Source organism: Cydia fagiglandana, chromosome 16 (genome assembly GCF_963556715.1).
Source record: "Cydia fagiglandana chromosome 16, ilCydFagi1.1, whole genome shotgun sequence".
Classification (NCBI taxonomy): Eukaryota; Metazoa; Arthropoda; class Insecta; order Lepidoptera; family Tortricidae; genus Cydia; species Cydia fagiglandana.
The window spans coordinates 9,367,285-9,380,129 of record NC_085947.1 but is presented as its reverse complement, the minus strand read 5'-3'; the positions used below and the strand labels follow the sequence as shown (position 1 = coordinate 9,380,129).

At 36.8% G+C, this 12,845-nt stretch overlaps 1 protein-coding gene and 1 long non-coding RNA gene across 3 annotated transcripts in view; one reads left to right on the top strand and one right to left on the bottom strand.

Moving 5' to 3' along the window:
- LOC134671955 (uncharacterized) overlaps positions 1–12,845 on the bottom strand; it is a 346,096-nt gene that overhangs the window by 270,766 nt on the left and 62,485 nt on the right. The gene's annotated exons all lie outside the window — the stretch shown is intronic.
- The window catches only part of LOC134671934 (tyrosine-protein kinase Src42A), a 107,631-nt gene that overhangs the window by 68,862 nt on the left and 25,924 nt on the right, over positions 1–12,845 (top strand). For both annotated transcript variants that reach the window (XM_063529805.1, XM_063529804.1), the window contains exon 3: positions 11,282–11,445. In XM_063529805.1, coding sequence (XP_063385875.1) covers positions 11,282–11,445 — 164 coding nt within the window. The remainder of the gene's footprint in view (positions 1–11,281; positions 11,446–12,845) is intronic.

Here is a 12,845-nt window from a genome sequence, read left to right as displayed (position 1 = left end):
GGCGGTCCTAGTGAACACAACGTCAGACCGCCCTCCCTTACGAGTCAACGACCTTAAGAATGAGGCGTAGCTCCTGTCAGATAGGACGCTCCAACACCGAGCTGGCGGGATCAGGAGTGACGTCCGCTACTGGCGTGACTGGCGCATGCATATAACATGCCAAGGTCTAACGCTACGTAGCGAACGAAACGCAACTGTCACTGTCTCACTAATATGGAAGAACCGGATATTCCCGATTCCGGTACTGTGTTTGTATAGAAAACAGTAACGGGAGCCCCTAGATCGTCCCCTTGTCTAGGCTGCATGTACGGCCACAATGTAGAAACGGTCTTTATGGTGCATCAAAAATAAGATCAACTGCCAGGTACCTCTATCCAGTGAAGTAGCGAGCTATCTCAGACGTCTATTTCTATTATCCATGTTAGCTTTCAGAACGATACTCGTTCATAAGCCTCTCACAAGTGCTGTGTATGAACCACTATCGGACACTATGCCTTCTTCCAACGCCATTAATAGCGAGACCAGCGCCTCCCAAAGCACCAGCTTGGGACGCGAGACATCTACTTGCCCTAATTTAAATAGCCCTACAACGTTAGGTACGTTAGAAGAAGTACGATATAATAGCTGCCGCACTTTTGCTGTTAGCATCAGGCAGCAGGGTCAATGACCTTACTCTACTACACTGTAGCCCGGGCAATTACATAGATAACTTTAACGCTATTATTTTGTGTCCGAAATTCGGCTCTAAACCAGATAACGTGTCTTACCGACTGGACTCTTAGAAGCTCCGGAATAAAGTATAGACCCAGTATAAGTAGGTAGTCTGGGTACGTCACCTTGCGAGAATTACACAAAATGTTAGGGACACTTCGCTTATTTCTTTCAGCCACAGTCTCATCCAAGCCGGCCTCGCCTACGATTGCTTTTGATCCACGATGTACTTAATAACTAAATTGGCTGGAAAGCTATTCACTTAGCGATATTTTCGCTTATGTTAATTGGGAACATGACTCGCCGAGATTCTGCGGATCGGATGCGATTTCGAATGAGAATTCTCTTAAACCAGTTTCGAACCTGAGATTACAATTTCAATTCTCAATTTCACATTATAACGAGTCACTGTGATTTCATGGGTTGCAATATGGTGTATACATATTTATTCGTTCTCTGAGTTCTATGACAGTAGGTGTAGCCCTATCGCTTGCGCGCCCGCTAACTCGCCACCAGGAGATAATAAACAGGTCTCAATGAAGATATCCGATGTGGAGTACGGAACACATAATATAAAAATTTTACCTTCCAATAAAATTATTATTATGTTTCCTATCCACATCGGATATCTGAGTAATGCCTTCCTGGCAGGCTACTAGGCTACTTTTATGCCGACGGTACTTCTCCTCAACAATGACATGGCGGTGGCGAGTGGCGGGAAGCGAGCAACGGTTCGCAGGAAGTGGAAGCGGAACTACGTCACGGCGTGGGGCGGAGCGACTACATAGACGCTAGCGGCATCATTGGTCAACGATCGCGTTACTCTCTCAATGAAGATATCCGATGTGGATAGGAAACATAATAATAATTTTATTGGAAGGTAAAATTTTTATATTTTTATCTTTTCATACTTGAATTACATTACTCCTTATAACAGATGTGTATGCTCCTTGAAGAGTAGACTGACTTATCACATCTTCTTTTTACCTAGTTTTCACATACATTTAAGTAATTAAGTATAGCACCCTTGTGGTGACTCACTTATTCTTTTTGAACACTTATAAGTACATTAAGTACGTATATAAAATGTTAAGTTAGTATCATAATATAATGGAATATCAAATTGGATGCTTTACTAAATACCTCTCTCCTCACAGGTGTTAAAGTAAAGGGTGTACTGCATAATTAATTAAACACTCATAATATAATAATATTACATATACATAATAAGTACATGTATAATCACATTGGCTTGGCGTCTTCCCACCACCAGGCGATAACAAACACGTCTCAATATTATTATTAGGTTCCGAATAGCGGTACAGTTGTTTAATGACAGCGTTTTACACAAAAATAAAACGCTAATTAAATAACTTACCCTATTCGGAACCTAAAGTTTTAATCCTGCCTGGTGTAAATATGTATAATTTTGAGACAATGAGTTGGAAATTTGTTTTTGCGACAACCGCCAAAAAGCAAACTGCTGTGTGGTGGGAGTGTGGGAGAGAGAGGGACGTATATGCTAGAAAAGGACAATACGACCGACAACAGAGTTGCCACTCTCAATATTATTATTAGGTTCCGAATAGGGTAAGTTATTTAATTAGCGTTTTATTTTTGTGTAAAACGCTGTCACTAATCATCATATAATGACTTGGCAATCGCACATAATGCTTTACTCGCAAGGCCTGTTCACTTCCTAAGAAAGTTATGTCCCCAAACAATTGCGCATGTGTGCGCCTGAAGCTTCTATGTGTGCGTTGGCCTCCGAGAAAAAGTTGCGAGTAATAAAAATAAAAACATTTTTCTACAGCAACATTGCTCCCAACTCTGATTTAAATTATCACGAATTTTATTTTATACATTATTAATCATAAAACGGGACTTAAAACGCTTAAAACTTAATTATACGCGATTCAGTTTTAAAATTGAATATTTGCTTCCAACAGTCTTTATCAATGTCCATAAAATATATGGAGGGTAGGTACGTCTACCCACCATAATAAAAAATATATTTGTCAATGACTCTGTCCAACTGCTGTGGTTAAAGTTCATAACGAAAATTTTATTTATTAAATCTTTAAATAATAAATACAACGTAGCGGTACTACCACTTAAGACTGTAAGTCTGTACCTACAACCTACATGGATTACAGCAATGCACATAGAAAATGTGCTAAATGCGGAGCAACGGCTGTTGAAGCAGCCAGAGTGAAATTCACAGTTTTAGTGGGTTCAGAAGGAACCGAGTCATAATGCATCTGGAAAGCGTATTAATTAACCGTGAAGAAATGTATGAATACAAGTTAGAAATCTGTGTAAAATGCCGTGTGTAAAGTGTAGTGTATCTGTGTGTAAAGTGTAATAGGTAGGCATGCCTAATGTTATTTGTATTACAGTGGAAACTTTGTGAATGCGCTTTATTAATGTCAATTTTTTTATTAAGTTGTCAGGGTTTAATTTTCAGTGTATATTTCTATATGTAAAACATATTTTTAATGAATAAAATTATACAATGTTATAAACATAAATATGCCTTTTATTTAAATCAATTGATAATACCACAAACAAGGGGTAATATTTGCATCTATCATATATTTCGTGATATGAAGATAACAAATATGTTTATCAACAGAATTACTACCTACCAATACCCGCCAGGCTAAACCGGTTGTCAACTTTAGTTCTTGGTACACAACGCGGCGCTACTAGTATAAACGTATAAACGTTTGGGGACATTTTTTTGTATGGAGTTATCGTTCTTCTCCTAGTATTATATTCTTTGTTTACTCGTACCGTACTCGTAAATATGTGTAATGCTCAAACTGCAATTAGCGCTAGCGTTATGTTCAATTAGAATTATTTTTAATAGGTGACGATGATCCTTTTGTCATTCAGCAGCCGTGCGATGGCCAAGTCATTATACGTATTACAAATTAAAGATATCTTATTGATACGGTTTTAACACCCCCTGGCACTGATTAAAATAACCGACTTGGTTTCACATTACATCTCAAAACTTTTTTGTAGTAAAAGCGTTGCGAGACTTGCACCTTTTTACAAGTAATGTTTTTGATGGGATCTCATCTCTTTTTGTAGGCAGTCCTTCTTTTCGGGTACTCATACCCATACTATGTATACACATATCATAACTAAACATATCTTCATTCATACTCACATCGTACATCGTAGTGTACCTTTACTTTACCTACTATTTGTAGGAACTGCAACAGTAACTTTGTAATATCATATATTTATATGGGATTACAAACTTACTTATGCAGTTCTTAGATCTTTAAAACGTGACTGATATTGCAATATTTTTAGGTTTTCCCTTTATGTGGCCATTAAATCCTAACTCTGTACCAAATTTCAGCTCTCTGAGTTTATGGGAAGTACTAGTTGTATTCTGATGATCATGAGTGAGTTTCATAAATGCGAAACTTTGCTTTCGCTTAACTTCGGAACTAAATGACCTACAGACTTGAAATTTTGGATTTTAAGTATGTGATTATAGCTTACTGGATGACCAAAATTTCTGCGTTCTGGTCTTATCCAAAGGTTCTCAAATAGGGGCCTGAAAATGCGGCGAAATGGTTCCAGTAAAGGATGGTACGGCAGTGTTTGCTTCGCGCTCGACTTGGCGGGGGCACTGCCGTGCCCCCCGATAACACATATTTACCGACATTGGCCGTTCAACACAAGAAGTATGTTCCATTTTTCCTAGATAAGATATCCAGTGTTATTAAAAGCAAAGCCATGTTAGTTTAATCGGACTCCTAATACAAAACCTAATCAATTAATTGATTAGTAATATAATGTAAATAATGATAGGTTTGTATAATTATTTTGATGTTAATTGTTTTTCTATTAAATTATAGAATCTAAAATCCTGCATGAATTAAAGAATCGTCCTGCAAGAAAACGCCATCAGATTGTAGTTTTACTAAATAAGCCTCTGATCTTATATTAATATACATACACGTTCGAATTGTTCCTCAACACTATTCCTAATACAATGGAGCCCGCATAAATGTACCAGGCTTTCTCAATAAATGAAAGTAAGTTCGTTTCTTTCACCTGAGTAAATTAAGATTTCACGTGTACTTGGAATATGCAGCGATCTGTGTCGAATATAATAATCAATACCGCTGCCGCTGGGAAATTTGAAGACCGCCACATGCCCTTGCGCGCCTAAGGTTGTTTACATAATTATAATACTATTGTACTGTCATTTTGCTTCTTATTTTACAGAATACTTCGCTTATTAATATATTATATAATATGTATTATAATACCTTGTATGTTTAGAGACAGATCCGAACAAATAATATACGATGCATTTACTCTTTGCCATATTATAATTAGGCTGCGTTCTTTTCATAGTAAATAAAAACGTCATAAGGTGCGGGATTCTAAGTTTATTGCTCGAATATTTTGTAAATATTAATTGCACAATTGCTTGTTCTTAGACTTTCCACAACCTCAGGAAAGCTTAATAGTGGAAATGGTACACTACAAAAAAACGAAGAATACGGATTTTGCTGAACCAAAGATTTCCTTTGGCAGGATTGATCTTTGGATCCCTAAGATAGGTTTACGAAGTGGATCCACCTGAATTTTTCATGCAGGTGGGGGGAGGGGGGTTTTAGCCTTAACAAAGTCTGAGGTTAATAACTGCGTAGGGTTTAGGTATACAAGTCAAGTTTGGTATCATTTTCGATTAAATCGAATGTCTAAATGTCAGTTCTGAAATAATATTTAGGTCAATAGATAGTAAAAATAAAAAATAAAAATAAATCTACATATATAAATGCAAGTGTCCTGACTGACTGACTGACTGATTATCAACGCAGAGCCGAAACTACAAAAGCCAGAAAGTTGAAATTTGCACACCAGATTACATTTATAAAGTGTACAAGAGATAAGAAGCGATTTCGAGAAATTCAACCCCTAAGGGGGTTAAAAAGGGGATGAAAGTTTGTATGGGGTTAAAGTTTTCTTTTAAGCTAGGAATTTGAAACTTCGTAAAAAGATATATTATTAAAATACAAGAAAACTAATTTTAGCGTTTTTGAAAATTCATCCCTTAAAGTGGTGAAAAAGGGGTTGAAACTTTGTATGGATATCAAAATTTTTTTCGAGCGCGGGACTTTTAGGGCTATTATTAGAAGACAGGAAAAGTAATTTCAGCGTTTTGTAAAATTCATTCCTTAACAGGGTTAAAAAGGGGTTGAATGTTTGAATCCATTACAAATGCTTTGAAACTTCTTAAAAAGGCATAATAGCCGATTACAAAAAAAGTAATTGCAACGTTTTTGGAATTTTAACCCCTAAGGGGGTTAAAAAGGAAATGAAAGTTCGTCTTCGGGTGCAAATTTAATTTTAAGCTTGGAACTTGAAACTTTGTAAAAAGGTATTAAATTAAAATACAAGAAAACTAATTTCAGCGTTTTAGAAAATTTATCCCCTAAGGTGGTAAGAAAGATGGTTGAAAGTTTGTATGAAGATCAGATATTTTGTGAGTGTGGAACTTGAATCTTTGTATAAGGGCATACCTATTATTAGAATATACACTCTAAAAAAAATTTGGTTGGCCCTATCAATATTTTGATAGTCGTAATCAAGCATCTTGATTCCATACGAGCCTAACAAGGACTTCGACATTTCAAATAAGGTAATTCTGATTGATCTTACTATTGCTATGTAACTGAGCCAACTAAGATCTTGTTCAATATATACATGAAAAAGAATTATGGTAACTAATTGACCCTAGTAAGATCAACTAAGCTTGATATTTATTGAATCAACCTACGTTACATAATTATGTCAACAAGTTAATAATAGATGCAAGGTATACAATTGTTAGGATTAATCAATACCTACTTTATTAGTTCAATCACAGATACACTTATTGTTTTAAGTAATCAGCTTTCATTGATTTATATAAGATCGTAATTGTTGTAATTAACTTAACGTCAACTAAGAAGAAACTGCTCTTAGTTGGTCTTCATTTTTTAGAGTGTAAGAAAAGTAATTTCAGCAACCAACATCAAAATCCACTTGACTTAAAACTTCATACAACTTGCTAAAAAAGAAAAGTAATTTCAACATTGCTTGGATATGAAAATTATAGGTACTAAAGATGTAAAATGTTGAAGATAACATTCCACGCGGACGAAGTCGCGGGCAACAGCTAGTTGTAATATGAATTTTAAATAATACGCAATTCTATTTAGGTATGTATTTATATACCACATTGCCTCGCACTCGCACTGATTGGGCTTTGCAGTGCCGCAAAGAATAAGGCTTTACAGAATAAGAATATCCCCCCCACAAGAGATGAACAGAATAAGAATATGAGTGTGTACTGTCTCTTCCGAAAATCGTTTTTTCCATATTGATATATTTGTTATTCGCAATTTTTACCATTTTACTTTTTCTCGATAGCATCCTTTTCCGGAAGCATTTCTAACCATTCGCATATTTTCCCATTAATTTTATTTTCCAGTAGCTTATTTTCCTAATATGTTTTCTAACCATTCGCATAATTTGGATATGTATTCTTATTATAATATACGAGAGACTCACTAAAAATAACTTCTTTTTGTAAATCAATATCGTACAATATAATCAGTCGGTTCTGGCGCTCGCCGGCCGCTGCCGCGGCACGCTCACTTCGCTCGCTCGGCTTCGCGCACTGTTTTGCTCGCAGTTCACCTAACACACTCCTCCTCGCTTCGCTCGTCGTCGCACCTATCTATTCCGTGATTGTAAACAAATAAAATATAGTGGGAAATTATGCGAATGGTAGAAAACCTATTAGAAAATTAAGATATTGGAAAATTAAAATAATGGGAAAATATGCGAATGGTTAAATAAGATTTCAGAAAAGGATGCGATCGAGAAAAAGTAAAATGGTAAAAATTGCGAATGGCAAAAATATCAATATGGAAAAAACGATTTTCGGAAGAGACAGTACACACTCAAGAATATCCCCCCCAAGCAGGTTATATATGGGGACAAGCTTTTGACTCCTCACCCGACATTCCCTCCCCATCAAACTGCTGGGGATGGACTGAAAAGGAAGCACAATGGCAGCCAATATGGACAACCCAGCACAGTATCTGGGATGCGGCGCGAGAGCTGGTAAAATGTGGATGTAAGAACAGCTGTAGAGGCCGTTGTTCTTGTAGGCGAGAAGGAATGCCATGCACACTCCTATGCAAGACCTGTAATGGCAACTGCGATAATTCCAGGTATATTTATGTTCGAATAACTTTCGCTTTTAGTTTGCTTGCTTGTTTGTTTCTACTTTTTGGGTAATCATTGTTTTATATTTTTTACAGTGTAATGGACCGCGAAGCACTGATCGAAGATGATTAGAATTGGATCCAGAGGTATTGGAGAACGAGGGCTAGGAATCATTGTGCCATTTTTATTTTATTTTTTGTGTTAGATTGTTAAAAAATAAATAGTCTAATGTTTACTTTTTTATTTTATTTTACGTAGTTTAACATCTTTATCGTGCAAATATGAGTCCTAAAATGAATTTGGCATCCTTAAGTCATACGAATATGGTACCAAACTTGGAATAGTAGCATAATTAATGCCTCTATAAAGATTGAGACCCTATTTTCCTCCAGAACAGAAGCTGCCAAAACCTCAAAAAACTAACATCAAAAATCGCGGTGGCTCCACTTCTTAAATCCATCCTTAGGCCTTAAGGACCAATCCTACCAAAGGAAATCTTTGGTTCAGCAATAGCCGTATAATTTACCGTACAGATGCAACTATAAGGAGTTTTTGACAATCAACAGTTTAAAAGTACTCGATATTATCGACTGCATAGCTTCCGGGAATGCGAATGTATTACATATGCAAGTTCAAACCAATAACGATTAAATTACATATAGGCATAAAGTTACCTTTAACATTGTAGTTGCACGTCGCTTCATATTACTGACAAGATTGTGTACTGATCTATTGTGGTGATTCCTGTAAACTTTACCACTTTAATATATTTTATGAAACAGTTTTATAAAAGAACTCAAAAATAGGTGAAGATCACAATATAAAAACTACAATTATGTTTAAAATAATAATCAAATGTGTAACATTTAAATACTTGGTTTAACGTTTAGGCCTGTTGTATGCGGTTTATTAGACACTGAATCAATTACATTTGCGTGACTTTATTCGTCCACAATAAGCACCTAAACAGTTTGCAAAATCACTATTGAGTGAGAAAACTTATTATAATCTGTAAAAATGTAGTGTAGGTTTTATTATAAGAAAAGAATACTTGTTAACCTGTTGAATACATATTGCCCATATTGGGATGGAGTGCCATTAAATAAATATCTCGAAATAATGATACTCCAGTTCTTGTACTTCTGGTGTCATTTATAACAATATAGATAAACAACAAGCTGTTTCTTATGAATCATCATATATTTTTTTATTAATCCGCATTGGTATGACCCCGGCGGAAAAGAGGACAGGGTTGCAGATAGATATTACTTCCCAGAAGATAGTGATTCGAAAGAATCGAAGGAATTCGAATTTGTGATTCATCACGCAACGATATTGCACCAAGATCTTCCAACATCGTCCTCCTGTCATCCGCCTGTTGTTACCTCTATGCAATAGTCATTAATTAATAGAATCAGGCGTTACTTTGCCGAAATCCATATTAATTTAAACCAAAGCAAAACCCTCTGCCCTCTGGCCAGATGGCGGGAAGACTTGCACAGGAAGGTCGGCAGCGACTGGATGCATAAAGCGGCAGACCGGGCCACGTGGCGTACCTTGGGAGAGGCCTATGTCCACCAGTGGACTGAAACGGGATGATGATAATGAAAGCAAAAGCGAAGCGATTAAAGCGGTTTAGCAAAGTAATATTTTGGTTTTAACCAATTGTCTTTGTTTATGTTGCTGTACATTATTGTAAACTATGTGAGGTGTGCAATAAAGAGTATTGTAATGTATCGTCGTTGTAACGCGCGGCTGTTTTGGCGAAAACGGTCGACATCAATACAAAATGGAATAGCTTGTGTTGTCGACAAATCGAGGGGCAAAATCAAAGCATTGGTTCTTAGGGGCTATTCATAAATTACGTCATTTCAATTTAGGGGGGGCGGGGTCTGGACGTCGGATTATGGTAGCATGACGTAGGAGGAAACGGGGTCATTCGAAGCAGATTTTAGGGGTAAGGGGGGGTTAAAAATCGTCCAAAATCGATGACGTAATTTATGGACAGCCCCAGATATTCGCCATTATTCTTCACATAGAGTGTCAGAGCATTCTAATTCTTAATTAATTATAGAGACTAATTTTGGTAAAAAACGTGTTTGGTTGTGGTTATATCCCCAGCTACTGTTGTTTAGGTGACCAAGGACCGTCTTTCGAAGTAGATTGATACTAGATTAATTATGGTCGGTAATACTCATAGACCTTAAACCTGTTGACTTTTGTACAAAAATAGGTGCCAAATGCCAATTTACCCTAAAAAACATATGTGTAAGTAATATAATAACTTTTTTAATGGACATATTCTGTCTAGTTTTACCATTGACGGACAGTGATAATGACATGCCGACGAACCGACTAAACCAGTTATAGGTAAACATTGTTGCTCCGATGATTCATTCCAGGCCTGCATCGCTTTTATAAACGTTTCATAATAGACGCATTCCTGAGATAGTTCAAGTATGTTGCTCGTATTAAATATTGCACAAGTAAATATTTAGTATTCCTAGGAAACCTGTGATTATTGTTATGCAATTGGTGTAAAAACCCCGTGCTATGAAATATTTATGCAAACATCATTGATTTTTATTATTTGGTTTTGAATTTTTACGATTTGTAGCAGGTCTAAAGTATAAAATAATATAAAAAAACCTATTGATGCTAAACGCTTGTCATCGCCGGTCTCAAATAGGTTTCATGGTACCGCTATGGTATAACCAAAACGTGTTCTATTTGATGATTTTAGGACATTTCTTGGGTGAAATGAATCTTCGAGTGTTTAAAAAACTCGGGATCAAATGTCATTGGCGTCCCATGATTATTCTTATTGCAACTGATACTATCCAATGTGTAGCTCACAGACTTTAATTGGTGATCCATCTAAGGTTTAAGCTAATTTGGCTGTCAATACTAACGGTATAAAATGTCCAATGTAACAACGTAAGTGGCTCAACAATTAAATTCCGTGACTGTACATGAAAAGTACACTTTGTGGATCGTCTCTTATAACGATGAGGAAGTAGGTATTGTCAGTGGAGAGACACTCCTGACTTCGGGCAAACTCGGCTCCGTTCGGCTTAGCATTGCTCTGAGCAATTATTAGGGTTGACACAACTTGATGTCCCTTTGCGTGCACGAACACAGATAAGATAATGACTGACAACCCTATATATCCGAAAGGGGTGCCATAGATTAGAAAGGAATATCATGAATATCATGATTCGACCCTGAATCGCTGTCAAACTTCGGTTTTGTGGGAAGTGTCCTTTCTGCACGGTAGTAGTATTACTTATTCTGTGGTATTGTCATATTGTTACAGTGAGAGACGGTGACACGGTGAAACACTACCGCATCAGGCAGCTCGACGAGGGAGGATTCTTCATCGCGCGCCGGACCACCTTCCGCACCCTCCAGGAGCTGGTCGAGCACTACAGCAAGGATGCCGACGGGCTCTGCGTCTCGCTCAATAAGCCTTGTGTGCAGGTCTGTACTCCATTAGCTTTGTCACTGATTGAGCACCTGTGTGCAAATCTGTACTGTGATCTATTTTCCTCATTCAAGAGCATTGAAGCTTTCATTATAGAAACTAGCAAAATTTGCTTTGAGTGCTGCAATTGAACACTAAGCCTTGTGCAGGACCTGACTGTACAACATATTCCTCATATCAGTTACGTGGTATTCAAGAGGAGAGCGTTCATGCGATATCAATTATCATAGCTAAGCAAACTATAGTAATCTTAGACGCCGATAACCGATATAATACAGTTTATCGGCAAATCGCTAGACAATTTAAAGTAGAGCGCAGTCATGATAATGCAGCGCGTCAGGTAGTCGCAAAAACGCCGTTATCTATACCAAAATATACAGTTACACCTTCTGAATTCAACCTGGTAACAAACAAAATGACCTTCATACTTGTTTTCTCGGGCATTGTATTTTTTCTACAAAACTGACCGATTTTATTCCATCTTGCAATAGGTTTTGAAAGTGATCTGATGTAGCATTTACCCGAGTAACGTCGAGGTCGTGACTTCCCGTCATTCAAATCGAAAGTCTGGATCTACACTTCTTGCAACTTGTTTACTTGTTAGAAGTTCCTTGAGTCTTATTTCTCCTAAACATACCTACACTTTGTCCTTCTTGTCATATAAGAATAACTCATGTAATTCAATACCATACTTAGTCCTATTTATAACTTTGACCTCTGTCAAAATGCTGTCTAATTTAATTTCTTTACTAAATACCATAATAATTATAATCGTAATTGAGCTGACACACAAGGTCTTGTCACCGATAAAAACATAATTCTTCATAAGTATCTATTTTTTTATTTTCGTAAAGTCATAAATTACGAAATGCAATATCAGGATGAGCATAAAATGTATGATGTTCGATAGACACCTTTGTATGTGGGAAGAAATATTGCCAGGTTATGAAACATGCGCAGGATTCTTTTAATTAACCGAAGGACCCCGTGTGTGATATTTAACTCGAGTGCTAACACAAGCTTTTGTTTGACCTTGCATTATTCCAGGCCTGGGTTACACATCGCAGTCTAGAATGTCATGCATGTCATAAAGCTCCAGTTACTAACATATTAACTATTAGCCAATGTTCCAAGCTCCTTGAACTTTTTCCTACGTGATCACTCGCGTAACGTTATGAATAACACGTGCGAATTCCAATACAATGCAACATTACATTACTATTACTGCGTCACACCGATTAAACTATTAATCTTTATGAATTCCTTCCTAATTATCCTATGTTGCGCAATCGAATATCCGTCAACAGATTTACACTATGTAAGTATGTACGTAATTGATCTTAGCCACTAATGACCATTCGCTTAATTAAAGGTACTGTAGTCGGAAAGGGTTTCC